The sequence below is a fragment of the Rhinatrema bivittatum genome, chromosome 1, assembly GCF_901001135.1.
Source record: "Rhinatrema bivittatum chromosome 1, aRhiBiv1.1, whole genome shotgun sequence".
Taxonomy (NCBI): domain Eukaryota; kingdom Metazoa; phylum Chordata; class Amphibia; order Gymnophiona; family Rhinatrematidae; genus Rhinatrema; species Rhinatrema bivittatum.
Window position 1 is genome coordinate 278,777,770 of NC_042615.1, and position 26,779 is coordinate 278,804,548.

Here is a 26,779-nt window from a genome sequence, read left to right on the forward strand (position 1 = left end):
ACTCCCCTTCTGGAGTTGTTTTCTCTCAGTCAAAGCTGTAATATTAGAAATAAAATAAAATAAATGAACAGAGGAGCTGTGAGGGCAACAGCAGTGCAGGAGCTCCTCACATGCATAGTAAAAGCCTTTAGGCATTTCCAGAAACCTCTGGAATACTTTGTCACCAGGCATGGTCATGTGACCCACTTGTGTGACTGATGCACTGCTGTCCTCAGAGAACACCTGTCACAAGTAAGCAACTGTGCTTTATGGCAGGGATGGCAAAATTGTGGGATGAGAGGCCATTAGCAAACAGTGGCAGGCAGGACGTGACCTTGACATTACTCGAGCCTGTCCCTTTTGAGCCTCATAATCATGCATGACCTTTTCTTCTAGGATTTCCTTTCCACTGAAAAATGCTTTTTCTTGAGCATTGCTTTAGCATTTGAGGCATTTCCATGGCGCTATCATATCCAGCGGCGGATTCCCGAGGAAGATCGGCCCGGGGATTCGCCGTCCAGGCCGGCCCAGGACGCATCACGTGGTCTGCCGAGCGTGGCTCTGTCACGGCCGCGCACGGCAGACCACGTGACTGGAGCGACCAGCCCACTGGGGGATGCCCGATCCCCCGATAGGCCAATCCGCCCCTGATCATATCCATAGTTCCCTCTAAGCTGAGCACGTGAGCAATTGCTCATACATTTCGGAGCATCGCTCACAGGTTTTACATGGTTGCTCACATACATTTTTTCTTTATACAAAAATGGAACGCTAATATTGGTGCTCAAAAATTGTTGGTTTAAAAAAATTGTTGCTCACATGAAAAAAATGTGTACATACCTTCTCACTTCTTGGAGGGAGCATTGATCATATCCCCCCTCCCCTTCCTTTAGAGTATATATGCCTACATACCGTATAAGTCTGTTCTTGGTCTGCTCGTGGATGTTGGACAATTAATCCACATGCTTTACCATATCTATTTGGTAGATACCCTGCTCTGCTTTTCCTGTCATGGTAATATGCCCACTTGAAGAATGCATCCATTTTACCAAATGCAGCTTTAATCCATAATTTAAGCACTTTACTGCATTGTTCTAACTGCTGCATACACAGACAAAAAATGTTTCATGTTTGGAAAGTTGTTTGCTTTCTGTAGTATTCAAACTCTGTAGCTGTATGCCTAAAGGTTCTGGAGTCACAGTTGTGCTGGTTTGGACTTCCTTTTTTTTTTCTGTTTTTCTCCCCTGTCTGTTCATTAGCTGAAGTTGTAAATGACCCAAGTGAGTATGCTGTGAATGCTGCCCATTCAGTAATTGGCCAGGTGCTAAAAGGGATTTGGCCACTCTCGCAGGATGCCCAGATCACGGTGCTGACGCATGTTGTGACGGTGTTCATGGAAGCCTGGATGGATCATATCCTGCAACACAAAATAAAATTTAGGTGAGTCATTGACTGCTGGTACCCCATTGGCTTTTGTACGATACTGCTTTTCTTTATTTCTTTAAATGAATGAACAGTGGGTTGGCCCGATGGCTTCCTGGGATTGGGGATACTGCAGAGGCAATGCAGGGGGAGGAGGGAGTCTCAGTTGTTATGCAGTGGTGTCACTTACTGGATGGACTTGAGTCCCATGATTGCAGGGTTCTGGAAGCGGCCCTGGTATGTGTCCCTCAGTTGAGGATTGTCATTGTAATGGCTAGGCTAAGTGAGTGGGGAGAGGGATGAAATAGGGGGCAACGTCCTTGCATGGTTGTGAATAAAGGCTCATAACGCCATAACCCAACTGGGCTGAATAAAGAGTAGGAAGCCAAAAAAAAGAAAAAAGACAGAGTCTGGAGGCTTGAAGAAGGGCTGGGGAGACGGCAAAATGTTCTAACTGTCAGCCCTAGGATGAAGTCTGGGCTTCCTTCTTACACATGGACTTTGCACCAGTTATCAGAGAAAAAAGTAGGCATGGACTTGCTCTTTGAAACTTGTAGCGGGGGGAACCTGCTTTTTGTGATGGATGGTTTTTCATGGAGATTAATGCAAGTAGAGTAAAAAGTGGAATCTGCATGTATTATTTTCTGATCCCACCCAGAACACTAGCCCAGAAATACCTCCCTTAAATGTGGCTAAATATAGGCATGTTGTGGAGCGCCGCACATCCTTTAAGCCGTATTGAAGGTAGGTAAATGACTTTGAACGTTTTCCTGTCCTTGTGCTGCATTGCAATTGTTGACATTTCTTTGCAGCTGTAGAGTGCTGATCTTAGACGGAAGTTGGGCCAGTCCTGTGTTCCTCTCACTTTAGTTTCCCTATTTTTGCTGTTTCATCACAGGAAATGATGCAAGAAATAAAGGGGCCAATTAGAAAAAAAAATTCCTGAGCTCCTCACTTAGCCAGCCAAAGTTTGGCCTGCTAAATTAAGTTGATTTTCAGCCAAAACTACAGTAGCTGGCTAGAATCGGGATGTTCAGACATTAGGTGCCTAAGCTGGCTAGCATTCAAAATCAACACTAACCAGCTCCCAAATGAAAAATAACTGTGGAGCCAACAGCCCCCACCCCCACCCCCTCTGCCTATAGCCTGAATGAGAAGTCAAATGCAGACCCAACAGTCTCCTCACCAATCCTCCCTCCCACCCACTTGAACAAACATTAACTCTGCACCCTACCAAACCTTCCAGACTTACCTCACAGTGCACCCAGCTGAGCTAGCAGGAGAACTTGCACTTGCTTACTCGGCATCCAAGTTGCTTTGACAACACTAATATGCTTACTAGTTTAGTGAGAGCAATACTGAATGCCGGGCAGCATGAGGAAAGAGTGAGTTCTCTTGTTGTCTCAGCTGAGGACAGAGTAGGGCAAGTTTGGAGGGGTGCAGGTGAGGATGGGGAAGGGGGTAAAGATCATGGGAACAGGGGAGCAGAGGTTGGAATCACACCTCAGGCTGGGCTGTGTTATGTTTATTAAGTACCGGGGACTGAATCTTAGTATGGGACATATTATTTTACTATTTATGTATTTTCCATCCATAAACAGGGCTGAATTATCCGTGATCTGTGGGTGACGTCGTTAGGCGGCAGCGAATGAATCTCTCTCTCTAAGCTAGTAAAGCTTTGAGCTCTACTGAGCATGTGCAGGAGTTGCCATTTTAGCTCCTTAGTCGATTTTTGGATCACACTCCGCATGGATGAGTATTTTTTTCTCTCACATCTGAGACCCACAACAGCAATTTTCAGTGCTACTCTCTCTTCGAGAGTTTTTCATCAAAAACAAAAAAAGATATTTTGAGCATTTTTTTGCCTCATGGCTGCAAGAAAATGTCACTAGTGGATTCAAGGCCTGCACTTGCAGCCAGATAATATCTCTCACTGATGGCCACAACAGGTGTTACTTCTGCCTGGACCTGGAGCATGAACAACCTAACTGCCTAGCCTGCAGACAGACGTTCCTGAGAGTTCAACAGTCCAGGGCAGCACAAATCAAGGCGCTTTGACTCCAGCTCCAGAAGCCATCCACTTCCAAAACTCACTACTCATCATCTTCTGGAAGCAGCAAAAGTAGCTCCTCTTGGGCAAGTTCTTTGCTCTGGCGAGATTCAGAGGGCTGGCTTCCGCTGGTGCGTGCCATGGACATCTCCATGGCACGCACCAGCGGAAGCCAACCCTCTAAGGCCAAACACTGAGATTCTTCGGTGCATTCGATGTTCTGTGTGCCAGTGCCTTCCAAAAAACAGAAGATGCAGCATAGCTCTGCGTCGGACCTGACTTCATCTACCTCTCAGCTGATTAGAAGCAATTGACACAGGGCACATTGGATTGCTCAATGCATGTTGTGTTGAAGTGCCTGAGGCAAACTGTGCTAGAGTGGTTGACTCATGCAACACCGAAGCACCCTGCTCCCAACACATTTAAGCCCCAAAGCTTTGCATGCCTTGATGCAGCCAAACAGTGCGTTGAAGCACTCGACAACGTAAGACTAGCCACCCAAAGCAGTGGTTGCAAAAGCACTCGACACCCCTGGCATACCTGACGCCTTTGACTTCAAAGTTATTGATGCACTGCGAATCAAAAGATGCTGCTCCCAAATCTTCAGGGGCTGGACAGGCCACCTTGATGCAAATTGAATTGGAGCATGCCTCTCAGAGTGACAGTTTCTACCCTGACCCTCAGGACTCACATTTTATCATCTTGACCAGTTCAGACAATGAACCTGACCTCTTCCCCCATCTCCTCACTCGGTGGCTTTAAGAGATTCAAAAAGGGGTGATTTCTACTTTCTGGTACTACTGGACCACCCAGAAGAGAGGAATGCATATGACGTTTTAAGAGCAGCACTGCCCACTCAAAGGTATTGTAACATATTCAGTAATGGTGGACGGTTAGTGCTGTGGCATGGTTGGCACAGCTTAACGGATAAGAACATGCCATATTGGGTCAGACCAAGGGTCCATCAAGCCCAGCATCCTGTTTCCACAGTGGCCAATACAGGTTATAAGTACCTGGCAAGTACCCAAAAACTAAGTCTATCCTATGCTACTGATGCTAGTAATAGGAGTGGCTATTTTCCAAGTTAACTTGATTAATAGCAGGTAATGGATTTCTCCTCCAAGAACTTATCCAAACCTTTTTTAAACCCAGCTACACTAACTGCACTAACCACATCCCCTGGCAACAAATTCCAGAGTTTAATTGTGCATCGAGTGAAAAAGAACTTTCTCTGATTAGTTTTAAATGTGCTACATGCTAATTTTATGGAGTGCCCCCTAGTTCCTCTATTATCCGAAAGAGTAAATAAACCGATTCACATTTACCCGTTCTAGACTTCTCATGATTTTAAACATCCTCTATCATATCCCCCCTCAGCCGTCTCTTCTCCAAGCTGAACAGTTCTAACCTCTTTAGTCTTTCCTCATAGGGGAGCTGTTCCATTCCCTTTATCATTTTGGTCGCCCTTCTCTGTATCTAGGGGGCTTTCCATGAAGTTAGCAAGTAGCACATTTAAGACTAATCGGAGAAAATTCTTTTTCACTCAACGCACAATAAAGCTCTGGAATTTGTTGCCAGAGGATGTGGTTAGTGCAGTTAGTGTAGCTGGGTTCAAAAAAGGTTTGGATAAGTTCTTGGAGGAGAAGTCCATTAATGGCTATTAATCAAGTTTACTTAGGGAATAGTCACTGATATTAATTGCATCAGTAGCATGGGATCTTCTTGGTGTTTGGGTAATTGCCAGGTTCTTGTGGCCTGGTTTGGCCTCTGTTGGAAACAGCATGCTGGGCTTGATGGATCCTTGGTCTGACCCAGCATGGCAATTTCTTATGTTCTTAAGGCCTGGATGCAGAGATTAGAGAGCCCTTTTATAGGGTATCCAATAATGACATCATCCAAGGGTGCCGTGGGCCCTTTAACTACATCAGAAGCGCATGCTCCTGAGGAATGCTGACAGGAACGGTGGCACTGCAGAAGGGCAGTATACCGCCACAGCATTGGCAGAAGCAGGGTTGGCAGCCTCAGGTAAGCGAAGCCGCTCGCGGGACCCTCCCATGAGCAGGAATCCTAACAGAGGGCCTTCTATATGTGTTCCCTCTGTGGCTCTTGGTGAGAAGGGTCATTCAGAGGATATCTTGGCATCAAGAGCTGGTGATTCTGGTAGTTCCCGATTGGCTGTGGCACCCTTGGTATGTGGATCTGATCAGGTTATTAGATGGAAATCTGATGCTGTTACCTCAAAACAAGGGGCTATTGTTTCAGGGTCTGGTGCTTCATGAAGATCTGTCTCGATTTAGGGGCTGGTGGTTCACAAAGATATGGCTTGGCCCTTGAGAAGTCTTGTTAACAAGGGATATTCTAGAAAGGTCATTCAGAAACTTTTGCACTCAAGAGAAATTGTTTCTGTGGCCTATGTGAAAGTGTGGCATATGTTTGAAGACTGATGTGTGTCTCATGATGTTTCAGTGAGGAAAACCTCCTTGCCTTCTGTTCTACATTTCTTGCAGGAAGGTCTAGAGAAGGGTTTGCTGCTGAACTCGTTGAAGGTACATGTAGCAGTGACTGCATACTTTAGGGGTCAGGTTTTGGGTCGAGCTCTAGCCTCCCATTTGGATGTGTCTTGCTTTCTTAAGGGGGGTAAAGTATATCAAGCTTCTGATTAGAGATCCAGTCCCTGCTTGGGATTTTAACTTGGTGTTATCTTTCCTGATGGCATCTCCCTTTGAGCGTTAAGCTGTTTTCTTGGTGGCTGTGTTCTGAACTGTGAGTTTCAGAACTCCAAGCCCTTTCGTGCAGGGAGCCCTTCTTGATTTTCACCAATGATTTGCTAAAGATTTGTAGTTTCTTTCTTTCTTCCAAAAGTGGTTTTCTTCATTTCATTAACCAGGTAACGTGTTGTCTTCTTTCCATAGGGAATCAAGCGGAGAGGAGTACTCCCTGTTCCATAGATTGGATGTGAGAAGAATTCTTTTGCGTTACTTCAGAGGCATGAACAGTTTTAGAAAGTCTAATCATCTTTGTATGGGGGATATAGAAGAGGTGTTGTGGCTTTCAAAGCCACATTGGCAGATTGGATTAAGGAAGTGATAGGTGAAGCCTATGTAGATAGGTGCGTCACTCTGCCCAAACAGATAAAGGCACACTCTGCTACAGCACAGGCAGCTTCCTGGGCGGAACTTAGGTTGGTGTCTCCAGTGGACATTTGTAAAGCAGCATCCTGGTCGTTCTTACATTCCTTCTTAAGGTATTACCAGGGAGGTATCTTTTGGGTCCAACATTTTGAGAGCAGGTTGGCAGTTCCTGCCCAAGGGAGAAGTAGCTTTGGTATATCCCATGCATCTGGACTGGTCAGGCTGGATGATGAGGAAGGTGAAATTCTTACCTGATAATGTGTTTTTGTGGTTTTTCTGTGCTGTTCCTGGCAGTGTGCCTGCTTAGATCATCTCTGCTAGAGAGTGCATTGTGTGCCTAGTAACTCTCCCACAGCTCCTTTTTGTGGCGTCAGCTATCTCCACCTTCCGATGAGGTTCAGGGGGCGCCAGTTATAAAATCTGCGGGCTGATGCCGGAGGCACTGCATGCCCTTGTCGTGCACATGAAGGAGAGTGACATAGAAGCTGCTCCTTTGTGCGCTCCTTCATGCATGCCTGTGTATGTCTTGCTTGTTTTTGCATGTCTTTTTTTATTTAAAGTGGCTCTTTCTGTTGTTTCACTGATTGCTGACTGTTGGTGACATAGGTTATCACATATAGTATATATTGTGTAGTTTTAATATGCAAATTCCTGTTTGTTTTCGCTATGGCCGCTATGGGAAAATTCTGTCTGGTATAAATAAGTGTTTAATTTGTCCTCCTAGACTCTTAAGGCATATTTTGTATAACAGACATCTCTAAATGTCATTTTGATTAATGGTCAATCGATAATAAAAAAAAACAAACCTGTGATCTCAGATTTGGTAATAGATAAGAAACCAGATTTACTATGTTTAATTGAAACATGCTTTTCTGATATGGATGAGTTTTTGAAGCAATTGTAATCACAAGACTATAATTAAATCTCCAGAAATCTGATCATTTTATGTTACCATCCTTTCTTCCATCTTAATGAAGTAATTTGTAAAATAGCGATTAAGTCAAGTTTTAAGCTTAATATGCAAAGCCAAATTTCATCTATAATCTCTTCTACCATTTTTTTTAAAAGTTTGCTTTGTACATCAGCTATGGCCTTTTCTTGATAAAAGGACCTTGAAATGATTAATCTTTCACTGATTTTTAAATTGGTTAGATTATTGTAATGCTTTATACAGGGCAGGGACAGATTTGAAAAGGGGGCACTCATAAGTAAGGGGGGGGGGGTCATCCTCCCCTCTACCTAGTCATCGAAGATGTGGGGGGACCTGGACCTTGCCCCCCCCCAGGGATCCAGATCCTCCCCTCATTTGAGAGTCAGCAGCAGCTCCTTGTAGAAAGTTCAGCATTGGGGCCTGTGGATAGCCCCTGCTCCTCTCGCACAGGTTTCCATTAACCATGGAAACCCTTGTAAGAGATGGGGGTGCCACTAGGCCTGTCAGTGCACAAGAGTTTCCAGAACCCACGCTGAATTTTCTGCAAGGAGTTATTGCTCTTATAGGGCTGGGGCTGCTCTGTAAGACAAACGGCATGGGGCTCGCCCGGAGAGCAGCATGGCAGAAGCAACGCTCTAGTGCCTATGAAACTTTGGTACCAGAGGCAAGTACGTGTGCCTAAATCTTTGTCTGATTCCAAAGAGCTACAGTTGTTTCTCTAAAATCATATTACTTTTGGGGGAAAAGAAGTGAAATCATGTGACACACCCCATGTTGATTAAACTTCACTCGCTTCCCATTTCTTGTAATGTGAAGTTCAAGATTTTGACTGCTGTGTTTAGGTAATTTACATAGGGGTTGTCCTAAACATTTGCTGAATTTGCTGATCCCTTTAAAGCCCATACAAACATTTACAGGCCGATACAGTACAGTGTGCTCCGATGGAGCGCACTATTAGCTGGCATTTGGACATGCGTTTTTGACGCGCTAGCTTTACCCCTTATTCAGTAAGGGGTAAAGCTAGCGAATCGCACGCACAGGAGAGTGGCCTGTATGCACGTGACTTTTACTGTATCGGCCCCTTAGTTCTTTGCAGTTGGACCTGCTCACTCTGTCCCCTTTCATTCTGAAATTGTTCTTGAAATTACATGGCGTGCAGCCTTTAGCTATTTAGCACCTTCCCTCTGGAAGAGAGTACCATTGGAACTCCAAGAGAATAACTATCTAAGGCTCCAGAAGGGAACCAAGGCATGGCTTTATATGCCAGCATTTATTTGGTGCCTAGAATGTTTATGATTTTTATTCTTTGACGTTGATAAGCTGTTTTTGATTAGATAGTAACATAGTAAATGATGGCACAAAAAGACGCAATGATCCATCTAGTCTCCCCAGCAAGCTTTTTTTTTTTTCTTTAGGACGGTAACTGCCATTCTGTACAGGCAACCTCCCCATGCCTTCCATTAAGGGTAGTAACTGCCGTTCCATGTAGGTTGTATGCTATTTGTTTCAATTTTATTTTAGTTTAGATTTCTGTTTTTATGTAATTTTATTTGTAAACAGTTTTGATGTTTTTATAAGAAAAGCAGTTCATCAAATTAATTAACTAAACTAAGTACGGTACATGGAACAATGTTTCAATGCAATCAGAATTATAGGAACATTCTTTCAGATCTGCAGGAGAAGTGCATATATGTTGTTTCCCCAGCATAGAAACTGTCCAAAGATGATGCTGGTCATGAGTAAAGGCCATGTGGGTACCTTCTACAGATGTAGGCAATGTTTTGCAGTTGTATGATATTGTGTTAAGGGTGAATGTGGATCTGCTGTCACTGATCTGATGTTCCTAATTCTAATTACTGCTTATGTTTTTGCAGCCTTCAGGGAGCATTACAGCTCAAGAATGACTTTGACATGGTCCGGGATATGATCCAGTCACAGGATTCTGGTCTGTCATCAGACATCCGACAGGCGGTGCTGTCACTGCGAGTCTTCCATCAAGTGGACAACGCTATCATCTGTCTTCTCCAGCAGCCGCCTAGCAAGAAGTATATGCCCTCCCCAGTCTGGGAGCCTTTCCACATATGCTGTGAGTGGCTCAATTTTGTCCTGATGTGTTTAAAACGTGCTTCCATTCCCTGCTTTGGCATGTTCTGTGAATGTCTTGCTATCTAACCGAGGGTGTTGCATAGGGTCCAAGGTATGCCTCGGCTCCTTGACAGGAAGATCCTGATCACCAGCTAACATCTCAATGTAGTGTTTCTCTGCCCCTAACTACTTTTCCTTCACTGTAGATAAATTATGGGAAGACTAGATGGACTTTGTGATCTGTATCTGCTTTTGCATTGTATTTTTCCAAGTTTCAGTGGCATTTGCTAGCATGAACTGTCCCACTTGATTGGGACTTGGATGGAACATAAGGCTTGCTATACTGGGTCAGACCAAGGGTCCATCAAGCTCAGTATCCTGTTTCCAACAGTGGCCAAGCCAGGTCACATGTACCTGGCAGGATCTCAAGGAGGCATGATAAGAGATTTAAAAAAATCCCTCACATTTATTTCAAACAAGTGTGTGAATATATTTTAGGAGAATAAAGGAGAACTTTTTTTTTTCTTTGGAGCTTTTTTACTGAATCAGAGTATTAACAATAGAAACAGGAAAAGGATAAGTACAATAAATGGCATAAAATAAGAAAACAGATAATACAAAAAGCAGACTAGCAACAAATCAAAACAGAACAGTGACAATAAGAAGATTCCCACCACAACTTGAAGAACAAAGAAATGATGACCTCTTTCTCCCTCTTTCAACTACCCAGTTGAATCCAAATAAGTCTGTACCAAACTCTAAGCAATATACACACAAAGATAAAGAAAGGAGATTTAAGAATAAGACTGAAAAAGAAAGCTACAGGGAAGCTGTTTTATTTAAAAATGACATTCCGCCGCCCCCCTCTAACAGCCTTCACTGTTGCTTATTATGGAGCTTTGAGTAGAGGTAGCCTATTAGCAGCAATGCCGTGATATGTTTCTTCCCTGTTGTGTCTTGTGCACCTCCTAGCCATTGCAGTGATGTGCAGTTCACGGACAAAGAGAAGGAACTCCTCTGCCGGCACATCCGTGAGAATTTCGAAGTGCTTTTCAGATCGAAGGCTTCTTCAGCCACTAAGAAAAGAATGTGGGAAAGGATCACACTTGATGTTGGCTGCCTGGTGGTCAGAACAAGAGATGTAAAACAAATCTAGCACTGCTGGCGTGACACACACAGGGAGGAGAAAGAGAAGGCTGCCAAAATCGAGGCGTCACTCCGCAGGGCTGGGGGTGGTCCACTATGCATTCTCATTTTGACCCCCATCGAGGAGCTCATCATGTACACTCTGCGCCCTGAAGTAGTGGCTGGAGTACATGCACCATGCAGGTGCGACACCAGCCAGACAGAAGGTATGGTTTTAAAAGGGCTAGGGTGTTGGCATTTGACGTTTCCCTTTTGGGCGCTTGGGTGGGTAACAGTTGTGAACTAATGACCTGCAATTTGTTTTTTTTCTATCCTTATCTGCAGATCAAGTAGTCAACAATGTAAACTCACAAGTGGAAGCTGACGTGGAAGGAGAGAGACAGCCTTCTCCTACACCAGAATTCACTTTTCTAATGCCTATGCCAGAATCCCCCCACTGAGAAAGCCTGCTTGTGGAGGACAGCCAGCCAGAATCCCCGTTAACGCTGGCACGGGAGGTAGTTTCCGAAACTCAGGAATTGAACATAACAGCGGCCCCAGAGGAAGTTGGAGAGGATGTGGATGGTATGCCATCCATCACTACACTCGATAAGCTGGGGGCAGACATAGTGGTCGATCTGCTGTCACATCAGCAGGTTTCCAACGAATCTGTAACCCAGGGTTGGAATTTAGTACGCTTTGAACTCCAAGCAATGCATCGGGAGAATGCAGCAGCAGTGGCGACAATGGCCAGCCTGATGGGCCAGCTTATCAGCACCGTCAAGGATATAGCCAGTGCCTTGAGGCTGGGGAACAACTCATGAGTTTATTCATTATTCCAAATAAAATTGTTTTGTTGTGTGTAAGCAATGATTCATGTCTCTTATTTACGGGCTATGGTTTAGACCAAGGGTAAGACGTTGGTCTTGCGCAGAATTAGGGACGGGTGGTGGATAAGGGATGCCTTTTTTGTTCCATTTTAGTCTTTATCTTTTAGTTATTTTGAAACTGAGCACCATTCCTGTGAATTACACACTGCAGAAAATAAATCAAAATAAGAAAAACACCTTTTTAAGCCCTCTATACATTACATTACACATATTTAATATCAGCAAGCTCCATTGTAAAGCTTATCTTTACCTCTTTTACCTTATCTTTTATTTGCATGTGAAATTAATAAAGATAAGAAGTAATGTTTTTGCATTTTTTGGTTTTATCCTTAGAAAGAAATAATAGTAAGTCACCTCTAGCCTAATCTCACTATGATGCACCAGTTCGACATCGGGCACAAATGTGATTCCAATCCTCCCGGGATAGTTCCTACTCCCCGGGATCCAGCTGTTGAGGACTGAGGAAGTCCGCCTGCACGTTGTCCACGCCTACCACTTGAGAGATTGCGATGCCTTCCAGATGAAGCTTGGCCCAAGCGAAGAGGAGGTGTGCTTCCTGTGCCACGGCCGGTCTCCTGGCTCCTCCCTGGTGATTGAGATATGCCACCGTGGTGGCATTGTCCGAGAAGACTCGAACCATTCTCCCCTGCACCAGGGACTGGAATGCCAACAACGCTTTGCGGACTGCCATTGTCTTTAGGCGATTGATAGACCACGACCGTTCGGGTAAGGACCAGGTTCCCTGCGCCGCATGACCGAGCACACTGCCCCCGAGCCTTGAAGGCTCGCATCCGTTGTCACAATCACCCAATCCAGGACTTCGAGGGGCACCCCTTTCTGTAAGTTGTCTTCCAATAGCCACCATTGCAGGCTGGACCTGATTCGCTGCGACAAAGGCAGGGGCAACTGGTATTGCTCCAACACTGGGACCCCACTGCGACAGTAGATCTCTCTGCAACGGTCTCAGGTGAGCGAAGGCCCAAGACACCAATTCCAACGTCGAAGCCATGAACCCCAGAACTTGTAGGTAATCCCACACTCTGGGGATTGGAAGATGTAACAAGAGACGCACTTATTGCTGCAATTTGTACATCCTGTCGTTTGTGAGAAACACCCTGCCCTGGAGGGTGTCAAAACGAGCTCCCAAATACTCCAGACACTGTGACTGAGTCAGATGACTTTTCACTTCATTGATTACACAGCCTAGGGACTGGAGACAATGGATCACACGAAGAACCGTCCGCTCGCCTTCCTCTTCCGACTTGGCTTGAATCAGCCAATCGTTGAGGGTAAGGATGGACCATTATCCCTGCCTTCCGGAGGGTCGCCGCCACCACAACCAGCACCTTAGTAAAGGTGCGCAAGGCCGTTGCCAGTCCAAACAGCAGCGCCCGGAACTGAAAATGCTGACCCAGGATCTTGAATCGTAGGAATCTCTGGTGAGCGCTGCAAATCGGGATGTGTAGATAAGCCTCTGTGAGATCCAAGGAGGCGAGGAACTCTCCCTTTCGAACCGCTGCGATGACTGTTTGAAGTGTTTCCATTCGAAAATGGGGTACCTTCAAGCAGCGATTCACCTTCTGTAGGTCCAGGATGGGTCGGAAAGTGCCCTCCTTTTTGGGACCTATGAAATAAATGGAGTACCGCCCCTCCCCTGTTCCTCGGACGGCACGGGGACGATCACCTTCAGGGCCAGCAATCTTTGTAGAGTGTCTTCTACCGCGGCTCGCTTGTTGCAGGAAACGCATCGTGATTCCACAAAGGCCGGCATGAGAGGTCGAGAAAATTCTAAGATGTAACCTTCTTTTACCACCTCGAACACCCAGTGATTGGAGGTGATCCTGGCCCATTCCTCGTAAAATTGGGACAATATGCCCCCGATCATCTCGTCCGAGGAGTGGGTGGGCCTGATTTAATTGGGCAGGCTTCCCAGTTCTGGTTCCCTCACCGAAACCACCTCTGGCAGGACGACTGGAGCTGCGAAAGGACTGTCTATGGGAAGAGGTCTGTCTGGAACCAGAGGGTGGAACACTCCTCCCCGACCTGCTTTTTCGGAAATCCCAAAAACGGGATCAAGGACTGAATGATTTCCTGTAGGGCTTTCTATCTTCTGGTAGTTTATTGCCCTTGGAATCCCCCAGAGATTTCATCAGCTGATCGAAATCCTCTCCAAACAGCAACTTCCCTCGAAAAGGCAGACTGCACCGTTGAGACTTGGAGGAAGCATCCGCTGCCCAATTGTGGAGCCATAGGAGTCGCAGAGCTGCCACCGAGGAGACCATAGTCGAGGCCATTGAACGCACCAAGTCATATAAGGCATCCGCCACATATGCTACCACCACCTCCAGGAGAGCCGCCTGAGAAGCTGACAAAGTCCCAGAAGATGATGGGTCCTGTGGTTTTTGAATCCAACATAAACATGCTCTTTGCATCATACTGGCACACACCGCCGCCCGAAGTCCTAAGGAGGAGACCTTGAACACCTGCTTCAGATGCAGCTCCAGCTTGCGGTCCTGCACATCTCTGAGAGCAGCCGCTCCCGCCACTGGAATGGTTGTCTTCTTGGTTACCACTGATACAGCCGCATCCACCTTAGGTACCCTGAGGCGTTCTAAATGTTCCTCCATTAGTGGGTAGAGTTATTGCATCGCCCGGCCAACCTTAAGCCCCGCCTCTGGGGATTCCCACTCCCGGCTGATGCGCTTTTAAATCTTCTTCGGGATGGGAAAAGCACTAGGTGGACCCCGGAGACCGTCCAGGACTGGGTTCACTTCCTTGCTGTCAGAATCATCCAGCGAGGGTCTCACCCCCAATTCCTCAAGCACCTGGGGAATAAGGGGGCGCAATTCCTCCCTCTTAAACAGCCGGACTATATGGGGATTGTCCCCCTCCGCACTAGGTTCTACTGGATCCTGATCATCGTCGTCCGTATCTACGTCTGGGTGGACCTCACCCTGATCTGCAGCGGTGTCCCTCGGGGGCGGAGTGGAGTCGTTCCCCTGCTGGTCGACTGCACCCGCTACATCCTCCCGAGCCAAAGTTGCCCGGGATGGACGACCATCAGTTTGCAGATGGGGACGCTTGGGAACTCCCACACTCCCATCCTGGGCTCTGTGCTTCGCGAGCTTTCGAGCCAGAAATGCTTCATGCATGAGCAGCACAAATTCCGGTGAAAATCCCCCTGGTCCCGTCTCGTCACTGCTAGAATCAGTCCGTGTCTCTCAATTCCTCCAGTCTCAGAATCCGCGCAGTGGGGGACAGCGGGGGAGGGTCATCTTGGGAAACCTTTTCCACAGGATGTGCAGTGGGGGTTGGGCTCTGTCCGTTAGACCCAGCCGCCGAGCCTGACCTGCGTGCAGACTTTTTAGGTTTAGTCCTCTTGTCCTGAGGCTCCTTCACCACCCAGTGCACAGTCCGCGCACAGTGACAGGGTATCTAAATAAGCTGACTATACCCCGCAAGCCTTACAGGGTTCCACCAGAGGAGTTTCTGCCATGTTCCTCCTGCAAAAAAGGGCATATAACTCCCCCCCAGAAGAAAACACATGCTGCCACCCAGCCCTGGTGACTCCCACCAAAAATGCCACGAAAATCAGCCCCAGGAATGTTGGGAAGCCATGTGGGAGGTTGAAAAAGAAAAAGCAAAATGGCCACCGCGGTAAAAATAGCTCTGGAGCTGGTGGCAAAAATGAGGCAAGGAGCCTAAAAAGTCCTCTGAGGTTCTTACCAGGGCTGAAACACTCTCCCCTCCTCTTCAAGGGTCTGCCTGGCTCTGCACCACTGGGCAGACTGATTTACCCCGGGAGCCGCAGTGGACAGGGAACTTGGAGCTGTTTTTTGGGTTTTTTTTACACAAAAACTTTAACTTCTAGTAACAGAAAAAAATAAAGCCTAAGCTAAGAATAATAGATAAAAATCCCCAAAGGGGCTACTTCCCTGTACTGCAGACCCTGAGGGGGGGTAGCTGAGGGAGCCAGTCCCCTGGCTATCAGGGGACCTGGAACCACACGGGCTAACACCACCAGGGGTAACAAACCCCCTGTTCGCCTGGCTCTACCTGAGGGATGGCCCAGACACTGAACCTAGCACCTCAGGGAGCAAGAAAAATCTGTCTCACACAGAGCTGTAGGTATACACAACCACCATCTGCTGGAGTCAGAGAAATACTGATGAGCTGCAGGTAGCACACTTGGGATACCAGTGCCTCGAAGCTTTGCTCTCTGACTCCATCTGTTGGTGGGAGTGCATAACCCACTGGTCTGGACTGATCTGGGTATGTACAGGAAGTAATGTTTTTGCATTTTTTGGTTTTATCCTTAGAAATAATAGTAAGTCACCTCTAGCCTAATCTCACTATGATGCACCAGTTTGAAAGAGTTTTAGTTTAGCTGCACTCCTGGAACAGGGGCTTCCTCTTTGTGGCAGACACCCTACTTCACCATGATTACGGTACTTTCTCCTCCCATTTCTATTTTCTCCATTAACCCCTTAGCATCATTACCTTGCTCCTTCCTTTTTCAACCAGCATAATAATTTGCCTTAATCTCAATTATCGGTTTCTTCTTCCTTTCCCTATCCTGACCTGCCCCTGCCATTATATAATTCCCTCTCCTATTAGCTCTTACCTGTGCCTCATATTATTGCCCCACACATCGAAGTACCTTGAGCAATGGGATGACATAGGACTGCGATGTCCATCCGACTCCTTGATACAACCTGACAAACATTTATTAATTAGCCAAAAATAACCACACAATAAGTGAAAAATAAATAATGTTTACTAAATGTTTTAAACAAGTATAATACATTTTTTGTGGAAAGAAATGCAAATGAAAATTGAAAATAAATAGCTACAAAAAGGGGGTGTTGGGATGAAGGGTGGGACAGGGGTGGTGTCCCATAGCCATGAGCGACTGAGTGCCAGACATAGCTAAGAGCAGCTCAATCATCTGCCCCTGGCTGTGCACCAGCTCCGCCAAGTTGGCTGCCATATGCCCCAGCAGCCCTTCTACTGTGTCCATACTGCGGTTCAACCGCACCAGCAGAGCAAGCGCAGCATCCAAGTGCGCCCTGATGGAAGGAGGCATTCCTCCCGGTGCTCTTCCTTGGATGCTACGATCTGTTCCTGTAGATGATGAGTCGCTGATGGAGCGTCAGTAAAGGGTGCTTCATCGTCGTCAATGATGACAAACTTCTTGGCCTCCAGGGACAAGGGGGAGGGGACCCGGGGGTGGGGGGAGGCACTGGCAGTGCTGCTGGCGATGGAGGCTTTGGCGGCGGTGGTACTCCGCCTGCGGGTGCAGGAGGCGATGGCGGTGGTGGCGCCATTTGCACCTCCTCCACAGAGCTGGAGTTGGATGCCTCTGAAATGAGAAATCCGAAAGCATTACTCAAATTCTCTGGAGGGGTGGAATAGCGGAATAAAGACTGTGGAGATAGTTTTCAAGATTTGGCAATTGTACAGAACAGATAGACAAAAAATTATTTTGTTGTAAACTGATCATCGCCACTCCCACCCTCATCTGCCCACACAATCACATTTTTAATCAGAAACCAGCGATGAACAGTCTCATTTCCTGCATTCCTGTGTTGAGGTCCATCTACTTTGGATCATCATTCCTAGTATGATCAAATTTTATTTAACTACAGCTACACTCACCAGCCTGCTGTGTGCGCCGGCCACTGAGGGCCTGGAGCCATTCTCCCTCTTCCCACCTCAGCTTCCAGGTTGTCTTCAATGCCTCCACCTGAAGAGTATAATAAAAATAAACATTACTGAGCAAACAAATGATGCTTGACCTGCAGCTCCCACCACCTTGCTCTCTGACAAAGACCCTACATGATTTCAAATCCAGACAAATTTGCATATTTTACCTATTTGTATCTGGAGTGAAAAGAATTGTACAAAGGCCTATCAGTAGTCTGACAATGATCCTCCCAACTTCCCTCTCTCGGAAAGGAGGCCTGGGCATTAAAGGTTGCCCTGAGTACCAGCTGAGCAGCATCTGCCGAGTCTTGGTTCCGCCGGCACCCAAGGTGAAAATAGAAATGACTGTCATCTTCTATAATTGAATTGGTCAGCAGACGGATGTCTCCTTCACTAAAATTATGCATTGGCCCACGTAGCATGTTGCTGATGCATGAGGCCCCGCACAAAATGAATGTCTGGGTGTGGCCAAGCAGGTTGGACATGCAATTTCATGCGCACAAAGAAATACCCAACTCTCGGCTACTTGGATGTCTATATCATGTGCGTCAGGGCCTAAATGGACGCCCGACTGGACGCGGGGCCTGGGTGCTCTTTCAAAGGCTCCGGACTTGGGGAGTCCGTTAGGTGCATCACAAGGGCCCTTAACAGACGCAGAACTCTGGGACGTCTTTGAAATGCACTGGGCTTGGCCGTCCGTTAGTGGGGGAAACACAAGGCTCTTAATGGACGCACAACTTTGGGACGTCTTTGAAATGCGCCAAGCTTGGGTGTCTGTTGAGTGCATCACAAGGGCCCTTAATAGATGCACAAGACCAGGTTGTCTATTGAAGGCATCACACCCAAGGCACACCAGCAATGGGAGTTGGTGAGGGGGCACCCACCTGTGAAGGGAGAGGGGAAAGGGGACACAGGACAGCGACTGAAGTTGGTGAGAGGGCGAGGGGGCAAAGGGAGTTGGTGAGAGGACAAGGGGCCATACGCCTGCGAAGGGAGTTGCTAAGAGGGTAAGGGGACGCAGGCCAGTGATGGGAGTTGGTGAGAGGGCGCACGCTTGCAAGGATGTTAAGGACATAGGGATCACAGATACATTAATGCACAGGATAGACTCTGTTAATGAACAAATAATATTTTATTAATAAAATAGGAAAAAAGACAAGAAAACAAAAACAAAAAAAATCTTTGGGGTGCCAAGTCCATCACTCCATTTGTGCCAACTGAAACTCCTGCAATAAAATAGAAAACAATTACATGTTGGCACAATAGTGGTTTCTTTATTCCATACATCATCAATATCTGCCAGAAAATGAGTTATTTTTGGTATCATTGGTAAGAACTTGCACGAGAAATAATCATCAATGACCCTTCGGTGAACCTCCGATTCCCACACTGATGTGTCCACCTCTGCTGCTGGTTGTAGCGGTGGATCTGGCGGCAAGTCTGTGGCTACATCCTCTTCCAGCCTGAAGCGCAACGCAATGTTATATAGCATGCAACAGGCCATAACAATGCATGCGACCTTTTCAGCACTGTACACCAGACCAGTCCAAGCATTGGAATCGGTTTTTCAGCACGAATGTTTGATCGATGACAAACCTCGTGCTGGTATGTGCCTTGTTGTACCGTTTTTTTTGGCTGCAGTGCGTGGGGCCGGGGTAGAATAAGCAACCATGGAGCCGGACCCAAGATGGCTGCCGCACCGTGAGCACGGAAGCGATCGAGCTTCGCGCCTTTTCCTTTGAGATTTTGTGAAAAAGTTTGTTTCCTTATAGGTTTATTTCCTTTTTCATGCCGCATACCAAACGTAAAGCAAGGATCCGTGAGGTCCTTGCTTCAACGCCTGAGAGCTCTTATCGACAGACGCGAATCGAGGAAGCATTCCATGGTGTGCAGTGTTTGCCGGAGAGCGGGGCCGCTGGTGAAGATGGCAGAGAGCGGCCATCTCTCACCCTGGCCGAAGAAATATCTCTCAGCCCCGGCGAGCCGACAACTCCCTCCTTGCCTTATAGACCTCTGACTGCTGCGGAGGTGGAACAGCTGCTGCAGGAGACGCCGATTCTGCCATCTGAAAAATCGAAAGACCCCCAGAGAAGAGGTATGGACTCCAGACCTACTTTGATGAGTTCTGTTAATTCAGACCCCAGGGGGGGAGAGGCAGAAATCAGGCGTGCTGAGCTCGGCGAGGAAGGCCTTCTAGACAAAGGAGGGGAGAAAAAAGGAATACACGTAGTGTTGAACTATCCCCTAAAAGTTCCTGAAAAAATCACGATTGAAGAAATTTGGAAGGCCCTGATCACAATGAATATGGCCATAACAGATTTGACAAACGTTGTAAAACAGAACATGGAAAAAACTAATCTTTTGGACACTAAAGTACTGACTGTTGAAAAATCTATGATAGAAATTAAGAAAGAGATTGAAGATATCAAAGAGGTACAGGTTAATCTTATAAAAACAGAATCTTATGTTGAAAGGATGATTGACATTTTGGAAAATCAACTAAGGAAAAACAATTTAAGAATACTGAATTTCCCGAAAACAAGATGGATGCCATTAAAAGAGTTGATTAAAAGTTACTTTACAAATATTTTGGCGTATACAGAAATGACGTTACCATCAATGTCTAAATGGTATTATTTGCCAAGAAGGCAAGATAAAGAGAAGAAACAACAACAGGAGGAAACAATGGAAAATATCTCTTCTAGAGACAATCTAACAGAGTTTCTAGACAAGTCTTTTGAGGCTAAAATTGAAGAGAGGGGAAAAGTATTTATTACTTTTCTCCAAACATCAGAAAGGGATGAAGTTCTAAAGAGATCATTTAAAAAGCAATCTGAACTGTTCTATGGTTTCCAAGTTCGTGTCTTTCCAGACATCACAAGGAAAATACAAGAGAAAAGAAAAGTTTTTCTAACAATGAGAAATGAGATTGTGAATAGGGGAGCCAAATTTTATCTTAGATACCCTTGCCGCTGTATATTGGAGTATCAAGATAATAAGTATATTTTTACAGAGATAGAACAACTGCATCTATACCTAGACTCTCACTCCACATAGGGTTTAGAAGGGTGGCCAATTTAGATTAAACTGCATTAACACGGTGTTTCAGCATTGGTATCTTAGAAGGTTATTTGTGTACTTATTAAGCCGCTCTGAATTGGGTCTCCATTTCTCTTATAATATAAAGGGAATGTTATACTGTTTATATATTTCCTGAACTATGGTGTAAAAATTCTTACTTATTGTTCTTTATAATATTTCCTTCTTTTTCCTTCTTATTGATTCAATGTAATTTGAAACGTTGAAAATTCAATAAATTAAAAAATTAAAAAAAAAAAGAATAAGCAACCATGGCTTACAACCATAGCTTCTGTCACCTATAAAAGGGGTAACCAATATTGCATCAAAACTATGTCATGACACTAGCAAACACATACAGTTCTCCATTGCCTGATACAGATACATAGCCAGTTCATATAGAACCCCACCACCATACCACTTTCAGAAATCAACAGTACACAATAACATAGGCCATGTTGGTGAGACAATGATCTTGTACTGGACCCCACATCCCTCCATCCCACCAGGCTTTCTCTAATCCCTCCATATATCCACATTTCCAGCCCATAGCAACTGTTACTTACCGAGCAGCCAGCCATCGCCGTATTTCCCCGTGGGGAAATCAGTTCCAGAGACGAACGGGCAAGGATATAGGAAACATGGCAAGCTTCCAGGAAATCGTGACACCACATACAGGATTCGAAGATGTGCATTAAACACAACCTACACGGAATGCACTCTCTTGTTCTGCCTTCGGGGTCAGTGGGTTATGGGTGCAGATTATCATGCCCAATTGGGCATCCCAGCTGTTTCAAAGAATCCTTGCTGGAGCTCCTGGATTTGTGCTGGATCCTGTGGATATGAGATATACTGCCTCATGAGCTTCATCATCATCCTCAAGACTTGTCCCAAGTGCTGGGAGAATGAGGACTGATAGATCCCTCCAGCAAGTCCGACCATATTCTGGAAAGTTCTGGTTTCAAAAAAATACAAAGCACACAGAAGTTTCACCAACTCAGGGACGGCATGGTTGCGAGAGGGGGGGGGGGGGGTGTCAATGTCCTCATGCAGGTCCTCAAAGGATTAAAATTGGCCGAGAGCTGAGACGATAACTTTGCACCATGTCAGTGACGGGCAATCCAAGGAGGGTTATCCATGTCCGAATGATACATTGCCTGCAGGGTCTATGGATGGCTCTGGGCTGTACCTACGAACATAAGAACTGAATAACATAAGGCATGGCACACAGCCATAAAACTGTGGCCTATCCAAGTCACAAGTACCTGGTAAGTACACTAGCACTGAATAGATCGCAAGATAATATTCCATTGCATTCCACTTCAAAGCATTCTTCCATTTTTCTAAAGCCAATGGGTCATCATTGTTATAGCACACCAGCACCTTTCTTTTTGCAAACCCCAATACTGTGGCAAGAAATGTATTTGCCAACCCCTGGTAATTTGTCTTGATCCTCAAATACATGTAAGTAAAAAATGTTTCCATTCCATACAATCATTCTTCCCAGCACTTTCCCAATGAAATCCTTTACATAATTCCAGAAACCCTGTAAACTGAGGGCATTCCATGAACATATGACAAAAGGGCTCCCTTCACATGTTGGTTATGTATGCGCAAATTTTGACTTTTTCATTTTATGTTCCCCATCTTAATAAAAAGAATTTTAAAAAATTCCATTTTGATTAATAGCAGTTTATGGACTTCTCCTCTCGGAATTTATGCAAACCTTTGGAAAACCCTGTTACACTAAAGACATGCTCTGGGAATGAATGCCAGAGATTAACTGAGTGAAAAATATATTTCTCCAGTTTGTTTTGCTTACCTGTGGCCGTGCAGCCGCATGATCAGCATGGCCGTTTTGTCTTCCGTCGTCGTTTCCATGAACAAGCGCCCTCCATTGGCTGGCAGTCCTTAATTGGGCTTGCACACGGCAGGAGAAAAGTCTGTAAGACAAAGAAGTTCAGGGTTTTCATGGTGTAAATGGCAGCAAAACCTTCAAGAACCGTCAGCTATCGCTAGCCCTTCTACAGAAACGCCAGGGAGAGGGCTGGCACAAAATATTCAGCTTAAAAATCTCGTTATGGACGCATAAGTATTGGACGCACGTTACTGCATGAGGTCAGTTAAATGGAATTTAAATAGGATCGGTGCTATCTGGTACATGCTGGTTTGCACGTGCGTTATGGACGCGCTAATACCTTTATTGCATAGGGCACCCATTTCACGTATGCAAGGACGGGTTAACTGGTTCGCTAGCTTGAGTGTATAATATTGCATCGGCCTGATGGAATGCTGCCAGTGTAATGTTAATAGGAAGTTTATCCAATCAGATCCCCCCTAACTCACAATTCAAATTTGAAAAATGTAGCTGGTGTTTTTGCTTTAACACAGCCAGAAGCTATGGTTTTACCTGAGAACAATGTTTTACTTTGTCCTAAAATATTAAACAGTATTTTGTGTTAAAATCATGAGTTAGCATGTATCACTCCTGGAAATGTATGATGGCCTGAGGAACACAGAGTGCAAGCAGAACAAAGCATTGATGCCGAGATGTGACTAAATGTGAAATAAAAAAAATCTACTGTATTTATCAAGTACTACTTTATTTATTACCATTTGTAAAATGTTTTTGGTATATACTGTACTGTAAGAACATACCACAAAGAGAATGGAGAATAGAATCCAAAGAATTGTAGAAAGCGATGAGTTTGTGCTTTGACACAACACACCTACTCATGCTGAGTATTTTTTACTTTTAAGCAGCAACAGATAACATGTAGAATATTAATAATTTTGAACTGATCTGATAAACCTAAGCATAACAGTCTCACCTAGCATCATATAGCTATTATGAAACTCTGTACCGTAAGTTACAGGCACCTGTCTAGATGTTAAAATAACACAGTTAAGCAACATTATTTTAAGTGCCTTATTGTTAACCGTTGTGACGGTTTCTAGCTTAACGACGGTATAGAAAAGATTTTAAATAAATAAATAAATAAAGAACATGCCATACTGGGTCAGACCAAGGGTCCATCAAGCCCAGCATCCTGTCTCCAACAGTGGCCAATCCAGGCCATAAGAACCTGGCAAGTACCCAAAAACTTAAGTCTATTCCATGTTACCATTACTAGTAATAGCAGTGGCTATTTTCTAAGTCAACTTAATAGGAGGTAATGGACTTCTCCTCCAAGAACTTATCCAATCCTGTACAAGTGAAGGGTACTCTATAAAAAGATTCAAAGTCTGTACAAAATGAAACGTAAGCAGGTTGAGGAAGTTTTGGGACCTTCTTGAAAAAGCCTAAAACTTAGAGGGAAGGCAATTATGATGAACAGGATATACAGAGGCAGGTGCATGGCAGGTGGGTGTGATGGTTACTGTGGGGTAGAGTGTCATGGAGGAAGCCATGTGTCAGTCATGCACTAGGAGCCCATGTGCTTCATTTTCAAAAGATTTGTAGCAGGATAGAAGCTCTGTCAATGTTAAACTTGCTGATCTTTTTGCAGGTTCAGCTGCAGGCAGACGGACTCGTGAATTCAATAATGGCAGCTTGAACAGCCTGGAGAGTTTGGAGGTTCAAGCCTCCCGGAATGGAGCTTCCCTGGAGGCTCAGACCTCGGCTACCGCTGACCTGCTCAGCAAAATCCGAAACAACGGCAACCCTGAGTGCTACCTGACGGTGAACCAGCAGGAATGGCTGTCGCTGCGCCTGCATAGTGGCCGACGCTGGAAAGTGCCTAGCCTGCCCTGCATGAACAGAACGCCAGAAACTTGAAGTGCCTCTCTCTCCAGAATGGAAGAGGACAGCAAAAAAAAACATAACTCAATGTGCAATCTAGTTAGGAATTCAGCCTAGCGTTACCTGATGCCACATGCCTGACCCTGGGTTTGCAAAGCTGGGTCACTTTCAAGACTCCAGGGGGATGCAGCTGGTCAGATTTTCTTAGTTAGATTGCTGCAGGCCCAGCAACAGTATGCCTAATAGTTATGAAGAAAGAAACCAGGGTGCCATGTTGCAGGATTCCTGTACCTGGGTTGGCCGCTAGTGAAATATTTTCTTTTTCAGAGCTCATTTACAGACAGGATGGTGAAGAATAAAGATTGTGGTGGGCAACCTTAGAGTACTGCTACAGCTTTACAAAGCCCAAGAGCTTTATCCTTTAGAATTGTTTTTCTTTCTTATGATAGTCTCCTTAAGATGGAAATATTTTTTTGTTTTATAACTTTTTTACCTACTCCTTTTTCATCCATTTTTAAACATCAAAATAAAACTGATATGCCCAGACATACAGACTTTAAAAACTACTGAGTGTGGTCTTCTTGGCCTTAGGCATTACGATATGGCTCACTGCTCATTCTCACTAAAATTTGTGTGCCATCCTGTGAGCCCTCAATATTATCACCTCTGCTTCTGGATTGCAGGCTCTTCAGATGTCACGCGTTTTATCTAGTTTTGTGCCCGTCTTCCTCATACTCAATAATTATCTATATTTTTCAATTCCTTTTATATCTGTCTCTACACGCACACACACTCTCTCTCTTCAACCCCAAAAAGTCAACAGATTTGTGTGGATTACAAATGACACGTACACAGATTGTTCCCGACAGTATGTTTATTGCAAATCAGTATTGTACCACAGGGTTCTATGCCACGCTGAACTCTTGGCCTGTGATGGATCCAGGAACTGGTGCCACGGGGAAGGGGAAAGGGAGCCTTTCCATGCTTGCGGTAATGAGAAGGGGAGGTACCTCCACCTTTTACACCAAACGTCTGACAACGCCTTGCTCTTGGATGAGGAGTTGATCTGATGCTAAGCCTCATCCTGACGCTTTGGGCTGTTATCCACCGGTGCCCTTCTCAGGGCCTCCGTTTTCCATGTATAGTACTGCTGTGCCCTTAGGGACATCTGACCACAGCTGTAGCAGTTGGAATGACCCCAGGTAGCAAAAGCAGATAGCATGTTTATCTATGATGAACATACAGTGCCCACACATACAATATCTTTGTAAGTGACATTGCAGAAGTGTTAGTAGGAAAGGTTTGTGTTTTTGCAAATTACAGTAAGGTTTGTATCAGGGTAGACACTCTAGCTGGAGTAGAAAAAAAATGAGTAGTGGTCAGCAGTGTGGCAATTAAAATTTAATACAAAAAAGTGTAGTGCCTTGCGGTGGCATAAGTTCAAAGTAAGAGCCCCCAGCTGACAATTTTGGAAAGGACTCTCAGCACAGGGGTGTCCATTGCAGAAAATCTGAGAGCAGCTGCAAATGGACCCTTTTTTCCTTGCCCCCCTCCCCCCCCCCCTTGCTTGAGAGGAATGTACATGATGGCATCATGCAGATGGTAATACAAAAATCCAAGAAAGAAGTACATGATAGGGGTGAAATACTAATGTGCTCAGAACAGGAAAAACAGCATAGCAATCTTTGGCCATAAGACAAAACAAAAGCAAGGCGTAAGATGTTGCAAATGTAATCAGTGGCGTTTGTAGGTTATTCAGGAGGTAGCTTGAAGGCTCTTTTAAATAAGGCAGCCTTCAAAAGTCTCTTACAGGTCTTAAAGCAGGTTTCCTTACGGAGTGCAAGAGGCAGCTGATTCTACCAGGTTGGGCCCATTACATATAAGAGCCTCTAGATTCTGTGAGCCTCACTGAACAGTGATTAGGTATATCTAACTGTTGCTGATTAGCTGATCTTAATTCTCTGGAGGGATGGTGAAGTTTGAACATGGTGCTAATGCTAGCAGTAACATCATGACAAATGGCTTTAAAGATCAGTGCGAGGATTTTGAATTGTATCCTCCATATAACTGGCAGCCAGTGTTGGATGTATAGGATAGCTGAAATATGTTTGCATCTGGAGGAACCAGTAAGCACCTTTGCTGCTGAGCTCTGTACAACCAAAGTTCCAAATGTGTTCTTGACTATATGTATGTTAGGATGTCTAAGAATGGGTGGAGGAAAGGGAAGCAAGCAGGTATCCTGTTATTGTTAATTTATGGGATGAAAATCTTCAGAGGGATAGCTGTGTCGGTCTGGCGTGGCAAAACTGACAAGAGGCAGGTTAGTCTATAAGATGCCATTCACCTATTGCCAATTTTGGTTTATGGGAATATCTGTATGGGAACTTTTCAGCCAATGACTTTTGTATGCCATTCAGTGGCATTGCTACAGCAGTGGAAGGGGTGGCAAGTGTCAGAAAAACCTGCTGGAGAGCCGGCAAGCGCCCATTCTTCTGGGCACGCGATTCAGAAAGAAAAAATTTGCAAATGAGGGCCCGCGGTAAAAGGAGGCGCTAGGGACACTAGCGCGTCCCTAGCGCCTCCTTTTTGACTGAAGCGGTGGCTGTCAGCGGGTTTGACAGCTGACACTCAATTTTACTG

The 26,779-nt window shown here is 45.3% G+C and overlaps 1 protein-coding gene and 1 long non-coding RNA gene across 6 annotated transcripts in view; one reads left to right on the plus strand and one right to left on the minus strand.

The window, feature by feature from the left end:
• The window catches only part of CCDC142 (coiled-coil domain containing 142), a 127,299-nt gene extending 102,446 nt beyond the window's left edge, over positions 1-24,853 (plus strand). For 2 of the 3 annotated variants that reach the window (XM_029595585.1, XM_029595573.1), the window contains exons 9-11: positions 1,239-1,419; positions 9,388-9,599; positions 23,907-24,853. In XM_029595585.1, coding sequence (XP_029451445.1) covers positions 1,239-1,419; positions 9,388-9,599; positions 23,907-24,175 — 662 coding nt within the window. In that variant the 3' untranslated portion in view covers positions 24,176-24,853. Of the gene's footprint in view, positions 1-1,238; positions 1,420-9,387; positions 9,600-10,570; positions 10,951-11,068; positions 11,543-23,906 lie in introns of those variants that run through there. The other variant, XR_003855646.1, reaches the window with a different exon arrangement.
• LOC115087919 overlaps positions 1,365-26,779 on the minus strand; it is a 37,719-nt gene continuing 12,304 nt past the window's right edge. The window contains exons 2-6 of one of the 3 annotated variants that reach the window (XR_003855665.1): positions 22,220-22,340; positions 20,964-21,586; positions 17,272-17,359; positions 16,238-16,328; positions 1,365-1,396 (exon numbers count right to left, since the gene is read on the minus strand). This is a non-coding gene — a long non-coding RNA (uncharacterized LOC115087919). Of the gene's footprint in view, positions 1,397-16,237; positions 16,329-16,471; positions 16,976-17,271; positions 17,360-20,963; positions 21,587-22,219; positions 22,341-26,779 lie in introns of those variants that run through there. The other 2 variants (XR_003855664.1, XR_003855661.1) reach the window with 2 other exon arrangements.